Source organism: Ailuropoda melanoleuca, chromosome 12 (assembly GCF_002007445.2).
Source record: "Ailuropoda melanoleuca isolate Jingjing chromosome 12, ASM200744v2, whole genome shotgun sequence".
NCBI classification, from domain to species: domain Eukaryota; kingdom Metazoa; phylum Chordata; class Mammalia; order Carnivora; family Ursidae; genus Ailuropoda; species Ailuropoda melanoleuca.
The window spans coordinates 72,151,550-72,174,334 of NC_048229.1; the positions used below are offsets into that span (position 1 = coordinate 72,151,550).

The following is a 22,785-nucleotide window of genomic DNA, read 5'->3' on the forward strand; positions in this document are numbered from 1 at the left end:
CAAAAAATCATGAAGAACAAAATTTCTAATTTTTAATCAAAATGTCAGTGTTATAGCAAAGTCTCCATGGCATATGGATTTGTGGTGAGCCATGGAGGACGTGAAGGCGAATAAATGAATGAATGAATGAATGGCCAGTGAGGGCCTGGTTGAGGATTTGGGATCTTACAGCCTCCTATTAATACTGATGATGATGGAGATAAGACGATGATGAGGGGAATGACCCACACAAAGCTAGCATTTATTGAGTAGTTGCTGTCTTCCAGGACTTGTGCTGTGTACCTTATCTATTTCTTACAATGTTTCTTTAAGAGTGGTATTCCCTGTTATTGCTGAGGAGGCTTGTCAAGATAGGTAAGTATCCTGCTTAAGGCCACATAACTAAAAGGCAGTAGAGTGTAGACTCGAGCTGTTTCCAATGGGCTCAAGTGCTCCAGCTCCGAATCTCTACCACTGATGACCTCTGTTGGCTGCAGATTGTGTCTGGGCTTCAGAGAGGCCATTTTTATGGCCATAAGAAAGTGAGTTGGGAAGAAGAGTTTTTGGTTTTGGGGTTTTTTTGTTTGTTTGTTTTTGTTTTGTTTTTTTGTGTTGAGACCAATAGGTAGGCTGAAAGAGTTGATCTTCTGGAAATTTTGTGAGCCTGTACAAAGGCAATATTAGGGGTCGGGAGTTAAATGTTGCAGAACTAGAAGTAGAAACGTTTAATGTGTTCACTAAACAGGGGAGGTAAATGGGCAGGAATACAGAGGAGATACGTTTGTGGATGGATTTGTTGGTATGCCCATGTGTGCTTGCATGCATAAACGAACAAGTAAAGGAAGATATCTGACATATAAGTGTTGTTTAGTGCTTAACAAAATACTGTCCTGTCTTTTCTTTTCTAAAATAGTAGCATTAAATTCTTGCCTTAGGGATATTGGATAGAGGTGATATGGGACTATATTTAACATAATTTAAAGTATTTTTCCTTCGGATAGGTATGTTGTTTATCTCTATAAATAACTATTAGAATTGTGAGTCTGCGGTATCTCAGAAACATCTTGATATATCTTTCTAGTGATGACACTTAATGAATGATGTAGGACAGATTCTAAGAAAAGGATATTTAGAATATCCACATGTGTCACTTCCATAATATGTTTAAAAATTATCATGCCTATTCATTATTTAAATAGCTGTGGCCTTTTAGTGAATACCAACATTAACAAACCGTGTTAACATGATTTAAAATATGTAATGAAGTTTGCAAGGCCATCTGATGACGGAGCTATCAAATTAGCACACACAGCATTGACTGATCATCCTTATAAAGAGCTGTTTGCATTGTGAACAGAGAAGATGCACATCCCCTTGTGGGCTGGCAGCATTTCTGCAAGCATTTTCCTAAGCGACGCCACTGGCGGGATGGTTTTATTCGATGTTGAAATGTCATGCAACGTGTGCCCATCCTACGATTCTAATCTGCTGCGCACTTAGGGGAGTTGGCATATGTTCAGACTGGCTGGTAATGTGCTCTGTGATTGTGTGTGTGTGTCTGTCTGCCCCCTTTTTGTTCATTTTCGTTACTGCTATCCTCATTAAAGGCCTTTCCAAGGCCTTCCTAGGTTCTCAGATGACGGCTCTTCTGAAGCAGGATTATCCGGGGATAGAAAATGCTCTCTTGCAGATATGCCATTTTGCCACTTTGAATAAAATAGCACAAAGTTTTTTCATTCAGTCCAGATTTGCTCCTTGCTCTCTTGGTTCTTTCAAAGTAATGACTTATCAGAGGTCTTAGCGCGCAGAGCCAGTGAAGGTGAATTCACCCAAAGTTAGTGAATGGAAATACAAAAACTCCGTTTTCTTTCTTCCTTCCCCCTCCCCTCCCCCCTCCCCTTCCCTCCCCCTCTCTCTCTTCCTTCCTCTCCTTCCTTCCTCTCCTCTCCTGTTCTTCTCCCTCTCTCTCTCTCTCCTCTCTCTCTCTCTTTCTTTCTTTCTTTTTTCTTTCTTTCTTTCCACAATTATTTTTCCCCCAAGGCTAAGCTTTCTTTTGGGAAATCTTGATGGCCCCTCCTGTAAGACTCTCTGCTTTTACAATATTCATGAGGATCACAGAAGGTCTGTATGAAAGGAACTTGTAAACTTAGCTGCTTTTGCTGAACTCAAGAACTTCCTTGACTCTCCATGCTGGAGGTCACATGAAAGGTCCCCTTTTCTAGATGAAGAAACTAAGGAGTCCCCCCAGAGATGAAGGGTGCAACTTGGCCTGCAGACTCTGTCTCAGTATTTATCTTCTACCTTTCCTTGCTCCCTGTCAACGGATTTTTTTTTTTGTTTTGTTGATACAGCATTGTTTGACCTAAATGTTTATTTCATCTCATATATCATTTTAAATTACATTATTATGCAGCATTTGAATAATAAACAATGTAAGTCACCTAATTTTTTGACATTAATACAAGGAAGACAATCTGACAAAGTGTATGTGTGTTTACATTCATTTGTATACACACAGGCACACCTGTATAAACTCATGTGAGTACTGGAGGCTGTTGATAGATGGCGCTATATTTCACTCTGCAACAGATAATGTTATGGCAATGCTGTGTGCAGACGCCCACATTCAAAACACAAGTCACATCTGTGGCTTGGGGGAAAAGCAACGGAATGATTAGTTCATCGTTATTGGGCCAGGGGAAGAAGAAAACCCTTTATTTCCAACAGTTTCCATTCCCTGTGTCACCTCGGTATTTAATTGACTTCACTTACACGACTACTTGAAGTTTTACCAGGCTAGTTGCTACTATTAATTATAACCTAGAGGGATAATATTAGTAAACTAATGGATCGCAGTTTCTAAACGGAGGCCAGCAGGTGACTTTGGAAGACAAGCACCTGACATGGTCAGATGAACTAAGGCTCCCTTTGGTCATCTCAGGTGGCCACAGTCCTGCAATAGCCTTGGCGATTATGCAGGCTAAACCCGTTAGTTTAGAGATCAAGAAACCGGACCCTGAAATGTCAAGAGACTCTTTGAAGTTCATGCCGAGAGAGTTTTCATGGCAATACGAGACTCTCACCTATTTCATGTTTTAACTGACATGGCCTTTCCAGTATTTTGAAAGGATGTATATTTATTGCATAACTGGATATTTCAAAGTGGCCTGGGAATTAAGCATTGTTTTTTTTTAAAGCTTATTTTATTTATTTGTTTATTTATTTTAGTAATCTTTACACCTAGCATGAGGCTCGAACTTACAACCCCAAGATTGAGAGTTGCATGTTCTTCCAGCTGAGCCTGCCTCCCCCCCCGCCCCGCCACTGCCAAGGGCCTTCCCTTCTTGATGTTAGAAATAAAAAATTGTAAGTCGTGCCTTTAGAGTCCCAAGTTGTGGTACATGACAGAACAGAGAAGGAGTCTCCCAGCCCTATTGGTCCATGGCAGGGCTTCTCTAAACCAATTTAAGAACATCTCAGAATCATCCTTGATTAGCTTAGCCTTATTTGTTATTTGCCTTTCTTGTTAATTATTTGACCCCAAATTTAGCTGCATAGTAACTTGCGTGTGGCTTTGATGCCTATAGAGATCTTCACTGATCAGTTCTAGAATCTCTTTCATTTTGAAAGTCTTTACCTCTCAGTTTCAGTAATTTCTGGCTGTTTAGGACAAAAAGCCACAACTCCTATACCTCTAATTATGGTTGGTACTGAAGCCCTATGGGGGTCTGTGTTGGGGGTGGGGGTGGTCGAGCTTGGACTTTCATAGGTAGGGTCTGCGTCATACAAGACATCTGCCTGCCCTGTGCACATAGTGTTGCAGACATTTACAGTCAGGAATAGTCAAGAAAGCCAAATTTTTAAAAAGTATTTTCAGAGAAAAATACCTAATTGTTTCTCTTTATGCAAATCCAAAGTAATTGTCTCCTAGAAAAGTACTAAATATACACTTCGGCTCTCTCTCCTCTCTCTCTCTGAATTAATCAAGTGTGGTTGCTGCCTTAACTTGCTCAGCTGGAAACCACCGGCTTGTAGGATTCCAGGCTCATGTGATGAGTTAAACACAGGGACCCCCGAGTATGGAAATGACACAGAATATTCATAAAGTCAGGCTGCTTGGCTTCCCAGAAGGTAACCCTGCAGCAGGCTGCATTTCTCTAGTGTTCATAAAACCCAGTCCACACAGCAGCTCCATCCGTGGGTGACAGGGATTTTGCTGATGGTTTTAAAATCAGGGATAGTTTATAATTATTTTTTAAGGACATTTTTTGTACACACTTTTACGCATGGTATTAAACTATGGCGTCTTCAGTGAGAATTAAACTGAATGTCATCGTTCCCCTGGATGTCACTCTGACCCTGTCAGTTTGGCCTCCCTGCTGTCCCTTTGGACATTCATCGTGACATTTTGCATGAATTCATTCTTTTCACATGGGGGGCGGGGATGGGGGTGGGATGGGGTGCACTTGGAGCAAATGGAAGTGGAAATGCCTACCACACAGGTGCCGCTTCAGTTACTAACCTGGGAAAGTGAAAGCTGCCCACGAATTCTCAAGGTTGCCTTCGAAGTCTTCGGTTTGTCTTTAAGGAGCTGGCTTAGGATGGAAGCAGTGAATCATGAATAGCATGTTCATGCTTTTCTGTAGGTTCTGGGTGATCAGCTTGGAAACGTGCATCTAAATGCACACGGTTAGCTTATTATAAGTCTCATCTGTTCACATATTTGAGTTGACTCTGAAGTGTCAGTGACAGTATCAGATAAAGCCCTTCTAGGAATATGGTCATCCCCAGAGAATCCACATGTTTTTCATTGCAATCGTATTGAAATCTGCAACCATATTTTAGGATGGTCCTGTCTATAATGTTCTCATTTGAGCAACCTTTGGATTGTTTTCAGGGTTACACAGGAGGGACAGAAGGGTGGAGAAGAAGCATTTTGCTGAGTGCCATGCAATGGGCCTGGTATGTTTTATATGTCATTCCAGTTACTTTACTTCTCACAGGAACCTAATGAGCTACAGATTATTATGCCCATTTTAGAGATGAGGAAATCTAGGACTTGAGTGCCTTGCCTCAGTCACATGGCTAGTAAGGGGCAGAGCTGAGCATCTGACGTGTGTGCCCTCCCTAGTACATCTCGCTGCTTCCTTGAGATGCACCCCAGAGCACACCGGGGCTTCCACAGGCTCCGGTTCCAGCACAGGGCTGAGTGTGGTTTCTGGGAGCGGCACCATGGATGGAGGATTGTACTGCTGCCGAAGGAGCCCACCCGCTCTTCTGTGGTTTGGGAACCTGTGGTCGGGAATCAGCGACACATGGTAAGGATAGGTCCATTCCTGCCCTTTGAGATGGGTGACCTGAGGCCTGGAGGGAATCACGGGATGGAGAGTGCCAGTGGGCTGCCAGGTCTGACATTCCTGAGGGCCGTGGGGGCAGCTTGTGCTTTATCGTTTTCTTAGTGTTCTACTCATTAACCCACCTTGCAGCGTACTCCTTCTGTGCTCTCTTTTCCTCCTTGAGTACTCGTGCTTCAGATGCACAGATTTCTCTAGCGCTTACGGAGAGTAGACCAGAGGTCAAGCGGGCTCGCTGTTTGGAAGCTTCCCACTCCTTCTGTGGAATGTGGGCCTGAATAACTCGGATTTGCACTTTGCAAGAGAGAAAACTGGCGCAGCGTATGGCGGGCACGTCCAGTAACCTATGTCTTTGCTTTTGAAGAACTCAAGAGCAGATGTGACCCCTTTTAGAGTATGAAATGCAGTATATTCTGTTCTGAACCAGTCCTGGTGACCTTTGAGGGTTGGACCGGTGAGGTGTAGCAGTGTTTGAGCAATGCAGGATTCACCATTAAATGGGTGCTGTATTTGAGTTTTTAGTCCGTTCTTTTGTATTAGGAAGTATCACTTGTATCTCCCTGCAAGTTTGGAAAGTATTCTTCTTGGAGAATAATGCTGATCGAAGATATCAGTAAGGATTTGGATATTGCTAATCTCATTTGTCAAATTCTAGGCACAGATGTAACCTGCATGACGCCTCGTTTCACACTTGACTAGCACAGTGGTGGTGGTGGTGGTCAAACTTATCCAATCATTACTGTGTTGCCCTCATGTGAGTTTGGTGCTATAGCGTATATGTGGAATTCCATGTTTGATACAGATTTTTTAAAACCTGATTAAAATGTCACACGGGTATTTCACTCTCCATGAAAACTACCTTTCACACACACTTCTTATAAATCAGAGAGCCCACCTAGCAAATTCTAGCTTCTCCTGGGTGTCCTATATTTAACACAGGTCCTCCTAGCATCTGAGTCACCATCCACTGAACTCATATTGCTACTCATCCAAATGAGGAACTAATTAGGAAGGCCAGAAAGGGGGGAAAATGTGGGAGTGTATCTGGGGAAGGTAAGGAGTTCTGGGTTGAGAAACCCATCCACACAAGCCAAATGTGTGTGTAGCTGGAACTTGAGATCTGATTTAATGAAAGAAAAAATAAAGACAAGCCAAACAGGACCGGCCCTTTGCAAGGATCCCCACTTGGGTACACCTAACACAAAGACTGGTGAGGCAGCCAGAAGCTGCGCAAAGCTGTTTTCAAAATCAGAGCCATCCGCAGCCCCCCTAAACCCTTGTAGGTCATGCCTGAATACCTTCACTGCGCCCCATGTAAAAATACACTTGGAGGAGATTGGACATGCCCTATGAATTATACCTTATTTATTATCATTGAGCCCTCCCTTTTTCCGTCATGCTTTAGAATTATGGGCTAGAGCAGTTCTTAATACTCTATTTATTTTAGGGGAGGAAAATGTTTTTCTTCAACCACAACATTCATGCAATACCAACTGCTGGCAGTTTCCCCAGCATTTAAGGAAATATTGTTGCAAGGCTTTTATGTTCTGTACTTCAATCAGCCAGGCCCAGCAGTATCCCAATAGAAGGACCCTCAACAGACCATTTTCAGCATTTTGCTACAATTAAACTCCTCTGGTTTTAGCCCTCAGGCAATTTAGTACCTTTTTACATATGCACATTATGAACTTTTGACCAGGGTCTAGCAGTCATATATTAGAGTGCTGCTCTTGAAAGCAGGCTTAACAAGTTCCTCTGAGTATTGCAGTTGGAGTCAGTCGTGGAAAAGGTAATTTAAGCAACTTGCAGTGAGGCCATTCAGAATCTCAGCGATGATCCTAAATCTCTCTCTCTCTCTCTCTCTCTCTCTCTCTCTCTCACTCTTTTTTTTTTTTTTCCGTGTTTCCTCTGGAAGCTGGTAGCAAGAGCTTTCAAAGTCTGTGATTGATCTTTTATTCAGTAGCTAACGAGGGCTGTGATTCTATTAGCGCGCTACAAGGCAAGAGAACAGTGATTTAATGAAGTGTCTAGTGAGCTGGCCATAGATTTATCCTGTTGTCGCTAATTTGCAGTGCCGTTGTGAGCATAAAGGAAACTGCACTCACACTGCTATTAAGCAGGTATTTCCTTAGTAAATTGTTGTAAGGTCAGGTGCAGTTATCTCAGCAAAAGCAATGCCTTACCTCTTCAGTGTCTGCAGATGACAGCCGCCGTGCTGAGCGCCCACTGAAGTGGAACCGGGAGATCAGAGGTCCGTCTCCAAGTCGCCCTTAGCGGAGGCAGGAGCAGATGAACTGCCAAGTAGGAGTAATAGAGTCATAATTGGTGATTAGAACTGGAAAGGTGCAATAACATCTTAATACAAACTGGCGTATGTTATAGTTACTGTCAGTTGTTGTAAACTTGCCCTGCCGCCTGGACTAGTTACGTTTCCCTTGATTAGCTCTGAGAAGCGAGGCGGCAGCGGGTGTGCCAGGCGTGCTCGCGGAGAACATCTGAACCGCGCCGCTTCTTGGGGTCCCGCCCTGTCGTGCCTGCTGTTTTTCCTGGGCACTGGCACTCGCCCCCCCTACCCCCACGCACACCCCCTGAACGCAACACTGTAACCTTTCCCCACCACCCGGGGAGAACCGTGATTTCATAAGTGTCCTCTGATCGCCCCTCTTTCCAGGCGCAGTGACATTTATGCACCCTGGCTTTGAGGCTCGTTGAACTTTTGTTTTATTTGCCTTTGCTAAGGGGAGGTATTTGCCTCGTGTCAAATCTATATCCCACTGCAATTCTGTGTTCACAGTAACAGATTTGGTCTTGCTGTGCCAGAAGGAAAACATGAAAGAAAATAAGGACTTGGTTGGCACTGAGGAATTTTGTGTTTGAGACTGGCCGCCTTTTTAAAATGTAGGGGTATATTTCAAGTGTGAGGTGCCCTTGCAGGTATGGGGAGGTGGTGTCCATCCGTGGGAAAGGCTAATTGAAGAAATTCCTTTACGATGCTTGATGAAATGCCAGGCTGGCTAAAAAGGACAACCCTTGAAAAACAAGGTGTCCGACAGCAGATTTACACATGGCTGAAGATTTCTCTATGCTCTGCAGCATAATTGTTCTTTAAATTCATAAAAGAAGAAGCTACCCAACATTGTCCAGACATGCTGAGCAGCTGTCATTACTCATAAATATAGGTAGGTGACTGGTCATTTGTTTTGTTTTGAGTGGGGTGAGGCTTGGCAGGATGCCTAGGAACCAACCATGAGAGGAGCTAAGGAGAGAAAGGGCCAGGACACATTTTACTAATCTGGTGCCTAGTAAGTTCTCAACAAATCTTGTTTGATTCTGGGGTTGTAGAATCTGTAGAATCTTGTTATCCAGTTCTCACTCTGACCCATAAAACTGGGGCAGTTCTCAAGCTTACTTCGCCCCAGGGCTGCCATGTGTTAGGTTACTTAATGTTTATGTTCAAGTAGAGAGTTTAAAGGAGTGTTTTATAACAGGGCCCTGTTTGCAGACAGTCAACTGGATGATAAAGAAAAGGTTGAGTCAAACTTCCTGATTTCCCAGTGTGGACCTTTGGATCTCAGCATGGTCATGTTCAGTGTGTGATGGTGGCAGAGCCACCATCATCCCCCTCCCATAGAATTGAAATCTCAGCTTTTTGGTCTGGAGATCAGAACCTGGGACACACAGGCAGTGGCCTATCATGGAGTAGACAAGGCTGATCAGAGCACACCAGCATCAATGAGAACCTGGTCAGGGCCTGGCAACAGCTTGCACTGACCCGTCCAGGAGAGATGTGGCATAGGGAATCCTTAGAGATTCCCTGCTTAATTAACTTCATTGGCTTATCCAACACTAAACTAAATTGAAAGGAAGGAAGGAAAGAAGAAAGGGAGAGAGGAATAGAGGGAGGGGGCAAGCTGGAAAGGGAGGGAGGAAAGCACAGCCCGATGTCCATGCACACGGTCTTACAGTCCACACAAAGCACCCTGACCAGGTGATGGCATAGGAACAATAGTGCCAAGTGGCTAGAATTATTGAGTGCCTACTCTGTGCCCATATCTCATTTAATCTTAATGGCCATGCCCATTTTCTAGAGGATAAAGGTGTGATTTAGAGGCCATGATGGAAGCCAAGCAGGATTTGAACCTAGATCTGTCTGCATTCCCCCCCCGCCCCCCCTTAAGTAGGGAAGTGCTATTTCAGTGTGCCCCCAACCCCATTCTTCCTGGGAAGGCCTCATTTCTCAAGAGGTCTGGCAAGGGCTGCTCCCTCCCTTTCATTTCTCTACAGGTCCCCATTCAGTCCCCTTGTGTGACACATGGACACTGTGCTCTCCAATCTGATTTGGGGACATGTTGTTGGACCTTCAATAAGGAACACAGGGAAAGGAGAAATAGAATTATAAAAATTCTCATTTCTGAAGTAGATGAATAATCTGGGTTGGAAATCATACTGTCCTAGACCTACAGACCACTCAGCCTTCCCTGCCTTTTCCCTAAGTGGCCCTGAGGGAAGATTTGGTAAACAGTTGTCTGTTTGGGTTGGAACAATTTCCCTGAATAATGTACGTTTTCACTAATAAGCGTATGGACCCCATGATCTCTTAATTTAGCATGCTTTCCAGGTATGTGTTAATTTTTTCCACTTACACAACCTGTTTTGGTAATAAGCTCCCCTTACACATGTTTCTTGGTAAATAAGACCCATCGTCAGAGGGCACCAGTAGTGTAATCAATTTATGTTTTTTAAGGTATTCTGTATTTCATGGATTTTTTTTTCTTTTTAAAGAACTGATCTTTAGATTCAGAGTTGCATTCATGGGATTTATTTATTTTTAAAATGAAAGGGACTAGCATATTAGACACAAAAGGTCAACTCTTCTCTGATCCCATTTATATAATATATCCAGAATAGGCAAATCCATAGAGACAGCAGATTGGTGGTTGTCAGGTCCGGGGTCTAGGGAGTTGACTGATCATGGGGTCCAGGGTTTCCTTGTGGGGTGATGAAAATGTTCTGGGACTGGACAGAGGTTGTGGTTGCACAACATTGTGAACAACTGAATGGCACTGAATGGTGCACTTTAAAACGGTGAATTTTATGATATGTAAGTTTCACCTGAATAAAGAAAAATAGGGTAACACATAAAAAGGCGTCTTGTCACATGGGGCACATTAAACAGTTTTGGGTTTTTTTCTCCCCCTTTTCTTCCATCTGCACTGAACAATCCCCCCATTATAGCAGCAGGCAGGAAGTGCTTGGGCTGTGTGTAATGCCCAGGTGAACAGATCTCAGAGAGGGAGCCCGGCCCCTGCCTTGCATGGGGTTCTGCTCGGGGCCTCGGAACCATGTGCTTACCTTCTCATTTCTTGACCATGCTGTGGATGAGTTATGTGTTTGCCTCTGTTATTAATAATGTATTCCTTAAAAAATCTATGTGCATTATAGTCTTTGATCTTGTCATGAAATTTCATAGCCAAAGATTCCATTTACTTTTTTTCTTTTTTTTAATTTTCAAAGAGGTAGAATGGAAATAACTTTAAAACTTCCCTTTCTAGTGGAGAACTTCCTGCTGACCTCCATCCATGTTAATGAGGTATGCATGAATGTATGTGCGTGTGTGTGGTGTATATACATGTACACATATACCCATGTATACGTATACAGCATGATACAACACTTGCTTCAAGCTTACTGTATTCTAGAGGTGAGGAATATTTGAACACAAGACTTACGCATCTTGTAGATTAAAACAGAAAATAAAGTCTTTAGACCAAGACACCATCAAAAGCTCTCTTTTCATTGTTCTTTTATTGTTTATTGACTTCAAAAAGACTTTTTAGTTTAAACTGACTTTAATGTCTCGAACGCTCTTTGTAAAGTGACTTTGAAAACTCGGGGATAATGTCTTCATTAAGCGGAGAAAAATCTTAGGGAAAAATATACTGTAACTTGGCTTTCATTAGAGTAGAAGGAGATAAAGCTTTGCTTAATTAATGTCTGTTTCTCCTCTGTTCAGAATTCTAAGGGAAAAGGGGGTTAGAATTAGTGCAGATAAAAGCTTGAAACAGACATAACACTGAAACTTTTTTCTTCCCTTCTCAGAATTTAGAAGAGCACACTTTGTATAACTCTGTGAACGGTATTGGAATATTCCAGGTGCCCTGTCTTTCTAGATGTACAGTGACTCCAGGGCCAGAGACACAGGTCACCCCGGCTTTTTCCACTCTTGCCTTCATCTTCTCTTTTTGTTTGTTCCTAGCACTTGTTTAGAACTTGATTCAGGAGGGGGGTATCTCTTCATATGTCTTCCTTTCTATCCGTCTTCCTCCTACTGCTTTCTAAGCCATCCATCAGATCTGATTTCTTCAGAAAGTCTGTCCCCATTGTCCCAGCCTCTGGGCACCCACCGATTTCTTTTTGCACTGGATCTTTACTTTTCTGTGGCTTTCTACCTGTTCCTTGTTCCGCATCTTTTCTCTGCAGAGAGGGTCTGCCCCTTAAACTTAGGAATGCTTTCAGGGCTGCCTCTCCCCCCCCCCTTTTTTTTTAAACTCCAGCTGAATGCTGGGCTCTCCAAACTCTGAGTCTGGAACCAATGCCTGCTGATCATACTGGCTGCCTTGTTCTTTTTTCCTATATCAATAGCAAAAGAGAGAATTATGCATAGGACTACCACCCATCAGAGTACAAACTCGGTTTCAGGATGGATCCTGAAGGAGTACAGTTCCTAGAGGAGCCATCGCAAGGTGCCTTCTTAGCTCCTATGAGAAGGGGTGCCAGACCATCCTTTTTGTGTAGACATCAGTGATCCTGTGGCCTGGCAGAGGAAACAGTGTCTTACAGTGGAAGAAGCACAGGGCTTTGGATAAAACAGACCGAGGTACAAAACCTGTGTCTCCTATGTACCAGTTCACAGACTCAGGGTAGGCTGAGCCTGTCTGAGCCTTGATATTCACATCTACAAAGTGGGGATAATAGTGCTTACCTCCAAGGGTTGCAGATGGATCAAATGAGGTAGGGGAGATGCAGTTACAATCCCTACTGATCTCAGTAGTGCCCTGCAGCCACCTAATTCTGCATCACAACAGATCTGCTCTGGCTTCTTCTAAGTAGCAACACTTGCAAAGACTTCCCTTTTACCTGTTTCCCCTGCCACCACCACCAAAAAAATGTATATTTAAGAGGCCAGCTTTCAATATCGTGGTGTCTTACAGCTAATAATCCGGATGGCTTAGCTGTCTTTATTGTGTCTGTCAGTAGATAGATGGTTGGGTAGATTGATTTTGTTTTAACACCTGTGCCATGCTGCTGGCCTTACTCTTTTTCAAATGCTCAAATGCCACTGAGTCATGGGTTTCAGAGGCGGATGTAAATACTAGGAGTTTTAAGTGGCATGGAGTCGCCGCGGGTTTGTTATGTAAACCCTCAGGGATATTTATACCCTCTACTGAGAAGGGTAATTGAGCCTCCAAACCACCCACCAAGATTTCTGCCTGTAAAATATTTAAGGACTGGTACTATAAAGCCATTTCCCTTATGCAATTTGTTTTCCATCTAAGAGCAGGAGAACAAGGGAAATATGGCTCAGAGTAACTTATAAAAGCCAAACTCTTAAGCCGCTAAATGCAGCTCCTCACAATAGCACCTGGAGAAGGGCTGAAGGCAACAAAAAGTAAACAGAAAAGGGACCGGGGTTCAGAAATTGAGATGACAGAGTTCCACAATGCGGCTCAATGATGGTCTCATAAATCACCCATTCAGTATCAAGCCAGACGTTCCCTGGAAGCCTAACATGGAGTGTGCAGAAGGGATTTTTGATAAAAGGGGCCTAGTTAGAAGATGTGAGAAACTGAACTTTAGTAAGCATAGTGGGCTGCTGGGACACCTCGGAGTACGTAGCACACCGTCGTCAGCTTGTGCTTTCTTGTGCCTGGACTGCAGAAGTTTCTTAAGCTGTGCTTTCCTGAGGGGAACGTCCCCCTGGAGGAGTGTGCCCCAGGAGCCTGGGTGAGGTGGCGCTGGGTGACAGAGATTCTCTGAAACAAGCCTATGTGCACAACCGAGGATGAGAACCAAAGAGATGTGGAGGAAATGCTCAGGGGCTCACACGGATGGATACGCTTCAGATTGATGTATTCGTGAAGGCAGCACTGGCTGCCCACATGTGTGCAGTGGCTCAGACATGGTAAACTTTGCTGATTCTACATAAGGTCCAACGCGACTGTTCTGGATCAGCAGGCACTTCTCCCCCAGGTGCTGACTCAGGGACCCAGGCTCTTTCTGTCTTGGGGTTCATCATCCTCCACACCTGGCTTTGAAGGCTGCATTGATCGTGTGCAAAATGCTGGTGGAGGAGGCTGGAAAATGGGCCCTCGTGTGTGGGGGCACTTTAAGGACCAGGCTGGGAGAGGCACATATCTGTGAAACGTAAGAGGCTAACAAGTGTAGTCAAGCTGTGTGCTCAGGCGGAAGAGGAAACAGGTGGGGTAGACAGACAGCAGATCTTTGCCCTGGCTGACGTGCTGATTTGTCTTTGTTTGAAATCACTTTAGATTCTCAGTTCTTTTTCTTTTTTTTCTTTCTGTTTGGCCAAAGTTCTTTAAGTGGATGACCCTGGAGATGGCCAGAGGTAAATGAACCGTGCTCCCTGCCCTCCACGATGTCAGCCTCTTGGGGAAGCAAGAGCCCATACTTACTGTCCACTGTGCCGACTGCCAGGGTCTACTTCCCACTAGGGAGAGCAGGAAGGAGGATTCTTGCTCCCCTCCACGGCCTCCCTAGCAGCTGAGGGGCCGCAGGACAGTTCTGGTCCACAAGTACAAGCAGAAATCCGCCCAGGCCTTCTTGGAGACCTTCTGGTCTTAGATGAAAAGGCAGGGCTGCTGGTGTTTTCTGCCCTTGTTTCTTCCTATGTGCAGTGCAGATTTGATGCTGACAGGCACAGCTGCCTCCTTGTTGTCATGAAGCCACAAACAGGAGAGAAAAGTCACAAGAATGATGGAGAGAATGGCCCTCACCCCCTAGGACCACAGCCTGGAGTCAGCAGCTTTGTCACAGTCAGGCAAGTGTCCTCATCCAGGGTCTGTTTCTCCCTCCTCCTGCCAATCAGCCACTAATAAACATACCAATATGAGTGTGGGATACAGGTTTAAGAGAGATTCTGGATAATCCTCAGGGGTGAGAATTCTTTGGGAATGCATGTCGTCCCTCACCCCGTTTGTTTGCTTGAACATATGCCGAATACTCATTGTGTCCTACTTCACTTAGGAAATACTCCAGTACAATGTTTCTAGAAAGTGACAAGTTTTAGCATAGGAAGACTTTCTTTGCCATTCAGATTTTTCTCAGCACGTTTCGGTTGTGGTGATCTCAGAACTTTGAATTATGCGTGAAATACCTGGAGCAATATTTGAACTTCTTGACTTTCTTATTATTATTGCCCCCTTTCCTCTGTGTCTTTGTACTGAGACACATCTATGTTATGGTAATTGCCTCATGGTATTCGAAGATCTGTATTTGGGCCACATTGGTTGGAAGATGAAAATATATAGGTGCTAGTATGTGAGCATAATTTGACCTGAACCAGGTTACGGTTTCCACCACTCTTAACCAAAATAATACTGTTAGGAACAGTGATACTGCCACTACTGCTACCACGAATGATTTTCCATGTCAAGGAAACGTGTAAACATCGTCATGCGGTAGATGTCTGACTTAGGAAGTAAACTTTTAGGGCTCTGTGATACAGCAATTTGCAAATTTATTGTTGTTGTTTTCCTATTCACGAAAACTATTCCAGATAACAGTTATCAGTTTTTGATTATTACACATCCTTTATATACTACGGTATGCTTCTTTAGAAATAGAATACAATGTAGACTCTCCGCTTTATTTAGTAAATCCGTTCCTTTGATTATTCCAATCAGTTATGATGATGCCAGTCTGTGCACCTGTTGCTCTGGGGCACCTCTGCTTCCAATGGCCAAGGGTTGATGAAAAATCAAAGTAGAAAGAGGGAACAGTAACATTGTAAAATTGGTCTCTGTGTAGATTTCAAATTAAAACCCCAGCCATGGGGTTTTAGCACCACTGCAAAGCACCACTGCAAAGGATTGGCCCCATATTCCATTCCTGTAACAGTTGCATTAACGATGGAATTACTCAGCAGGGCCAGAACGAACCTGGTCAGCCTCATAGCTCCTAAACCAAGGCTGTCGTGTCTCCAGCCCTGAACACTTTGTCCATTTTTAAATAATAAAAACTTTGGGGCCTTGGTAATTGTTTCTTAAGGAAGAAACTCAGAAAATGTAGAAGGTGAATTTTTGTCAGCTGAAACTAAATCATCTTGCTGTTCTGTGGAGTGCACACAGCTTGGAATGTATACCATCGGGTTTGCTAGATTGAAGGCAATCTTTTGTTATCGGAGTAGCGGCTGAATGCATCCCAAATGAAGGTGGATTACTGGTCCACCTCCTTCCTGGCTAGTCTGCGGTTTAGCACAGGAGACAGCAAACTAGAACCTTGTGCCAAATCTGTTCCGCTGCCTGGTTTTGTGTAACCTGTAAGCTAAGAGTTCTTTTTACATTTTTAAATGGCTGTAAAAGTATTAAAAGACAAATAATCTTTCATGATACATGAAAACCTTATGAAATTTGAATTTGATTGTCCATAAATAAAGTTTTATTGGAAGACAGCCTGGCTTCTCCATGTCTGCATTGTCCAGGGCTGCTATAGCGTTATGATGGCAGAGTCTAGCAGCTGCAACAGACGACATGTGATCCGCAAAGCTGAAAATATTTACCAACTATCCCTTTCCAGACAAATTTGCCAACACTTGATTTAAGTGACATACTTACCTGTGAACAGAGGCAGTGAAGGAGAGATTTTGGCCCCTTCTCTCCCAATGAAGTGAGGAAAGGTCAGACTGTGTTGCTGCCCTCAGTGCTGCAGCAGATCTTAGGGTTACTTTTTGGAATACTTTCTCTGCAGCAGGGCCCGACCTTGACTTTCCCTGCCCACCCCACTCTTTACTCCCAGGTCTGTACAGGTTCAGTAGTGAGGTGTTAGCTAAGGACCCCTGCAACCAACCAGCGGTTCTCTGCAGGCCACAAAGAGTCACCTCTAAGATTATCGAGCCATCGCGTGGCACATCAGACCGAGTCCTCGTAACATGCTGGCCCCCGCTCCACTGTTCTGCAGTTGCAGGATAATTTAGGGATGATGAGGGGAAAGCGGTCTCTCTGTATCTGTTAATTCCTCAGAGGAAGTTCTGTTCAGAATGAATAGTCTTGCAATGTGTAATAAAGCTACCTATCAAGACCACTTTCACAGAGAGATTTAAATGTGATAATAAGAATAAAAGAAAATGAAGTGACATTGAGGGCGTCTTCTTTTATAACAGCTCTTGGTCGTGACTGTTAAGCACACTGTAAAATGACTTTTATACATTTATGGATCGAAATGGTTCTGCTGAAATTTTAAGTGTTAACATTGTTCAAACTTCCATTACTAACACCTCTCACATTGCTACAGACGGTTTCATATTTGACATTTGATCATACTAACCTGGGACGTTTTACACTGATGCTTTCATTTCATGCGATAGGAAGGTTCTGCTTATTTTGATTTCAGCTCCTTTCTCCAGGAAGCCAATACACGATATTTGCACATCTTACCCTGATGGATGCTCTCTGTAAACTGATGGGCACAGAAGATGTTCTGGAGAGATGGGGAAAGCTTAAACATTTTCTTTGTCAGATTGGCATGGGGTAGGAAATAAATACATATTTTTTTTTCAACCTGGTTCCTTCCTTTTCAGATTTTCGTGTTTGCTTCCCTTGAAGCTACTACTATTCAGACTACCATCCATAACTGCACCTATTTTTTTTCCTAACGGCCTTATTGAGATATAATTCACATACCAAACAATCACTCATTTAAAGTGTACAACTTAATGGCTTGCCATATATGCACCAAGTTGCACAGCCATCAACACAATCAATTTTAGGACATTTTTATTACCCCAAAAAGAAAACCTACACCTTCTAGCTGTCACCTCCCAATATCCCACTCCATCCGCCAGCCTTAGGCCACCACTCATCTCCTCTGTGACTCTACAGATTTGCGGCTCCGGGACATTTCATGTAAATGGAGTCCTGCACTACGTGGTTCTTGCTTACTGGCTTCTTTCACCGAGCATAACCTTTTCGAGGTACGCTTTCTTTTTCAGTCCTTTGCTTCTTATTTCTTCCTTATAAATATAACATTTTTAAAAAGAATACTTGGCATGCAAAGAAATATCTAACCTGTGTAAACATGCGGGATATGTTGGATCTGTCTTTGTAGCGGTCACGGCAATGGCAGCGTCTCATGCATGCTAGGCGTTCTACCAGTGCCTGTCAGGTACATGCATGGAGGGTTGATGAAGCTGGTTCTAGGCGCCCAGGCCTTCAAATCTCCCTCAGCATTGCGGTAGGCACATCACAGAGAAGGGCAGGCTCGTAACAGCAAATGTGCGGAACCGTGCTGAGGAACCACCAGGAGCCCAGCACCAGAAGCTCAGACGTCAGAAGCTGACCCCCTGTCTCATACTTGGCCTTTGTCTTCTCTGCCCTGTGTACCGAGCCCAGGGACATCCTCAGGACTGTTTCGGGCTCTCCTCTGTCACCCAGGTTGGCCTTGTCAGCAGCACCTTTCCTGAGATGGGAACTTCTGGTAGATGGATAAATGTGTGGTGTAAATATTTTGCTTATTTCTTCCCAGAGTCTTCGAGAAGAGAGTAAAGTCGTTTTGTTATAAATGAGTCCTTTGCCAAGTTTCGGCCCATTTTTACAAGGCTGACTTTGGATTGGGATAACTTGAGCCGTGCTTTTCATTTTGATGAACCAAAAGTTCATTTCTCTGTCCATGAAGATCATTTCCTAGTTTGCCAGGAATGGCCCATGGAAACCTGTCTCCCGTGTTCTAAGTATTACCAAATCCGGTGAAATTGTGGCTGGGAGGGACGGATTGTGAACTTACTGGACAGAATTGGACCATTGGCTTTCAGTTCATTTCAAGACCTGTCCCCCATTATCACAGAGGATGAAAAGTCTGCCTAAGTTAGCTCTAGCTAATTGCTTCCTTAGTTGAAGGCCTAAATGAGTTTTAAAGTGAAATGCATATCTCCAAGTGCTAAGTAGTCAACAAACAATAGGCAATTGAGATAGCAAAAGGACTAATTCAGAAGAGGTTGTTGTGTTCTTTTCTCTTTCATTTTCCCCCCTCTTTCTCTGCCTCTCTCCCCTTTCCTTCCCTCTATCCCTTCCTCCTTCAGATCCTTCTTCTCTTTTTCCTTTCATTTAACCATTATACATACTACGAGGTTGTGTGTATAGGCTCTTGCTGGTAATTAAATAAATTATTTATACATTTAACACAATCTTGAATTACCAGGTGATCATCTTAGCCACTCAAAAGTATAAGAGCCCTTGAAAGCAATATCCAAGCATAGATATTCCATAGCATGTCTTACAATCTAAATATTGCTTTTAGTGTAATCGAAGCGCAAGAGTAGTCACAAGCAGTTGATGGACTATTTTTCAAATTGATTTCAAAAATGTATTTAAGGGGATGATCTTCTAGTCTAGATTACCTATTGATTTTTAATATGAAAAGCTCATTATGTAAGCAGTAACTGCATATAAAAACCTAGCAAACCTTTGCATAAATCCTTTAATTGAATTTCCAGAGCCTGTGGTTCTACTTTTTTTTTTTAATTAAATCTATTTCTTTTTTTAAGTGTTACTGTGTAATTTGCATGCTGTGAAGAGGCCCTGTCCCAGATAAAGTGCCATTGATCCTTATTAAACCTCACCTCTGGGCTTGCTTAAAACTAACTGGAAAAATTAAAGTGTTCATGCCGCAGTGCACTTATAGCTTATGTGATAGGATTATGGAAAAAATAATAAAACTAATTTCCAGGAGAGAATTTATAATGTGAGATTTTATTTTTTTCAATTTGATAATTAATAGTGAAATCATATCATATATATAAATCATATTTCAGCCAATAAATGGAAATGGCAATTAGTAAAGATAATATATGCTTGATGTAAAACCATCGTGTTACGTGCGGATAATCTTTGGGCACTTTAATTTTTTAATTGTAGAAGGAAAGGATTATGAATTCAAGTCTGACACATTAAATGGCGGGTTTCCTTTGAAAAGTCTGATTCTTTTACTGTGCACTATATTAGGAGATTTTTAAATTTTAGTGTGGGGAAATATAAAAGATACAGAGAAAGATATTCTGGTTATGTTTGGACTAAAATGTATGTATTAGAATTACCAGGGGAAAGAAAAATATAAAGGCTGCAATAGGTTTTTCTATTTTTTAATACCTAACATTTGTTATTTTAAAAGCAATAAAATCCCCTAAAGAAATATTCATAATCAATAAGAACACAAAATATGGAATATATTAACCGAGTTATAAAAATGTTTGTAGTATAGCACAAAATGAAAAACACAGCAAGTTATGTACGGTTTAAAGTGTAATCAATTTTGAGGTTGTATACAAGGATATAAATGATAAACACAAGTAGTAGCATTTTTAGTAAAGGCTGTTACAAAATACTGTATTTATGGCCTATTCCATTCTTTTTATAGCTCATTAATGTAGAAAACAAACACAGTGTATCCATCTTCTCAGACAGCTTAAAATTCCCTTAAATGATATTTTTAAATGGGAATACTGAGCTCATTTGATCTGTTTCTTCTTCAAGCACGTCTGAGTTTGAACAGGCGTATTTACTAGGGTTCCTGTTCACACTCTGGGAGGAAAAAGTGCTGCCCTCCCTTCACAAAACAGGGCTGAGTGGAACACCTTTACAGGTGGTTGGTTTGGTGGTATCCCCCTCCTCTCAAAGGCTCCATGCCCCATTCCCATGTCCCACCCCATTCCAGGAAGAACCTTCTTCCCTTCAGAAGCTGCATTAATTCTTCCAGGCCACAAGGGGGCTGTTGAGTTACTGGTTCGCCACACTCGCTGGCAGGAGAGAGTTTTAATGCTCCTTCCAAAGGTGCTCAGTTTCCTGTGGTACCTATGAATATGCATGTAGTGTGTGCTCAGCAATTCACCAGTTCAAACTAGACGGCTGGTTTTGGTGGTGAGGTGTGTTTCTCTCTCTCTCTCTTTCTCTCCTTCCTTTGGACAAGTCCTTTCTGAGTAAGCTGAATTTATAATGTCATTAACTTATTTTCAGTATTCCATTTGGTTTTGATGTTTCCATCATGGCCTCTTTTTTTTCCTTTCATTTTGTCATTCTGTATATGTTACTGGCCTCTTATGATCGATGGAGCATACATTTCATGGCTGTATGAGCCACAAACTTGTGTATCCAGGGTTCCTTAAAACATAAGTAGGATTTAGCAATGCTCTGTTTGTTTCCAGTAAGATAAGAGTATTTGGAAAAGAAAAGAAAAAAAAAAACAAATCTTGGTAAGAAGGTCAAAGTATTTGAATTGTTTCCTTTCTCTCTGGACTAACATATGGTTCAGCACTACATAGTTCCATCCATCCGTCCATCCATCCATCCACCCACCCACCATGCATCCATCCATCATCCACCATCAGTCCATCCAATTATCCATCCATCCCTCCATCCATCCATCCCTCCATCCATCATCCCCAATCCATCCATCTACTATCAATCCATCTAACTATCCATCCATCCATCTGCCCACCGTCCATCCATCCACCCACTGTTCATCCACCATCCATCTGTCTATCCATCATCCGCCATCCATCAACCCACCATCCATCTATCCACCCATCCAGTATGTACTGAATATCTGCTATGTGTCAGGCCCTACTTCAGACATTAGGGATATGAATTTGAATTTGGATCAGTCATTGCCTTCAAGAATCTCATTATCTAGTGGGGAAGACAAAGACATAGGCAAATAAATTTAACAAAGGGAAACAGACCCAACTCAGCCTTGGGCTTACTCAGCCTTGAGCCCATAACATTCGTTATAATGTAATAATTGTAACATTCATTATAATAAGCTTTTTTTACTTATGACTCTAGTGTATTTAGACTTTATAATTTATAAAACTAACACTACTGTAGAGAAATACTTCTTTGTGGTTTGACAGTATAAAAGAAGATATTTTGCCTAGTAAAAATGGAGATGACGTGTCCTTTTCCCTAAAATAGATTGACATTGGTCTGGTTGCCTCCCAAGAATCGTGTGGCCATTGTCATAGGGAGGGTTGACACAGAGGACCATCTGTAGAATGTGGGCAGTCATCTGCGAGTTGATGACAGGCGCCAGGGAACCAAATAAAGTGGTGTAAGTATCTGGCCCGGAAGCCTGCACAGTGGCCACAGGCAGGATTCAGAATTCCACACCAGTAAGGAAAGCTAGGCTGAGCCAGGAAAAGCCCAACCAGCACGAATTAGAAGCCTCCAATAACGTTGACCCAATAGTGCCCCCAGTCACTGCCCCTTCCTAAAGACAGTATAGCCAATGACAAAGAAACTGATGCATGTAAGAGAACGGAGAAGCTAGAAGTGATGCTTCTCTTGGCTTCGGAGCCCAGAAGCAAGCTTGCTTAATTTCATCCAAGCAGCCATATTTTATCTGAGGCAACTGATGGATTACAGAATTGAGCTGCATTTTATAAAGTATCAGAATAGTTATCTTTCTGGAGTTTCTTTGTCCAGTATGATAGCCCCTAGTCACCTCTGGCTATTTAAATTAAAGTTGATTAATTAAAATAAAAAATTCAGTTGCTCAGCCACACTAGCCACATTTCAAATGCTCAGTAGCCACATGTGGTCAGTGGCTGCCATATTCAGTAGTACTGATATGGAACATTGCTGTCATGGCAGAGCCCTCTATTGGATAGCTCTGCTCCAAAGCAGAAGTCTCCAATGTGTGAAGAATGACCCATTAGGGTTCCAAAAGGAAACATCACAACTTCCATTTATCCATTAAATTCCTCTGTGTGTTATTAAATGTCTCCATGCATATATCAGGTGGTAGGTACTACCTTTTTAAGGGCTTTACGTATATTTACATATATCATCCTTTTTAGTATCCTATGAAGTGGTACTATCATCCATATTTTACAGAGGACACAGGCATACTGAGTAAGGATGTGGCAGAATTGGAATTCCACTCAGGTGCTCCAGCTCCTGGTCCTTCGTCTTAACTGCTGTATGATACAGGCTCTCAATTAAGAATACTGATCTTTACAAAAATTATAGATACGTTGACATGGGTGCCCTCCTTAGTCCTCTCATAGTGAGGAGCCGAGTGCAAGGCATTCTGAAGTGAGGCTGGATATTTCCCTAGGCACGAGGTCATGGCAGAGCCTCTGCTCCTTGTGGACTTTCAGCATTGGAAAATGAATCATGGTTTCCCCATGTGTGCTTAGCTAAATGGATTGAGACATTAGATTATC

General features: G+C 42.7%; 1 protein-coding gene across 7 annotated transcripts in view; it reads left to right on the forward strand.

Moving 5' to 3' along the window:
* Window positions 1-22,785, forward strand: part of WWOX (WW domain containing oxidoreductase) — a 1,195,262-nt gene that overhangs the window by 303,791 nt on the left and 868,686 nt on the right. For 2 of the 7 annotated variants that reach the window (XR_004618878.1, XM_034637804.1), the window contains exon 9: window positions 4,877-4,941. The exons of the other annotated variants lie outside the window; for them this stretch is intronic. Coding sequence is in view for 1 of the 2 variants with exons in the window: in XM_034637804.1 (XP_034493695.1) it covers window positions 4,877-4,941 (65 nt within the window). In the remaining variant the exon portion in view is untranslated. The remainder of the gene's footprint in view (window positions 1-4,876; window positions 4,942-22,785) is intronic. 7 annotated transcript variants of the gene reach the window in all.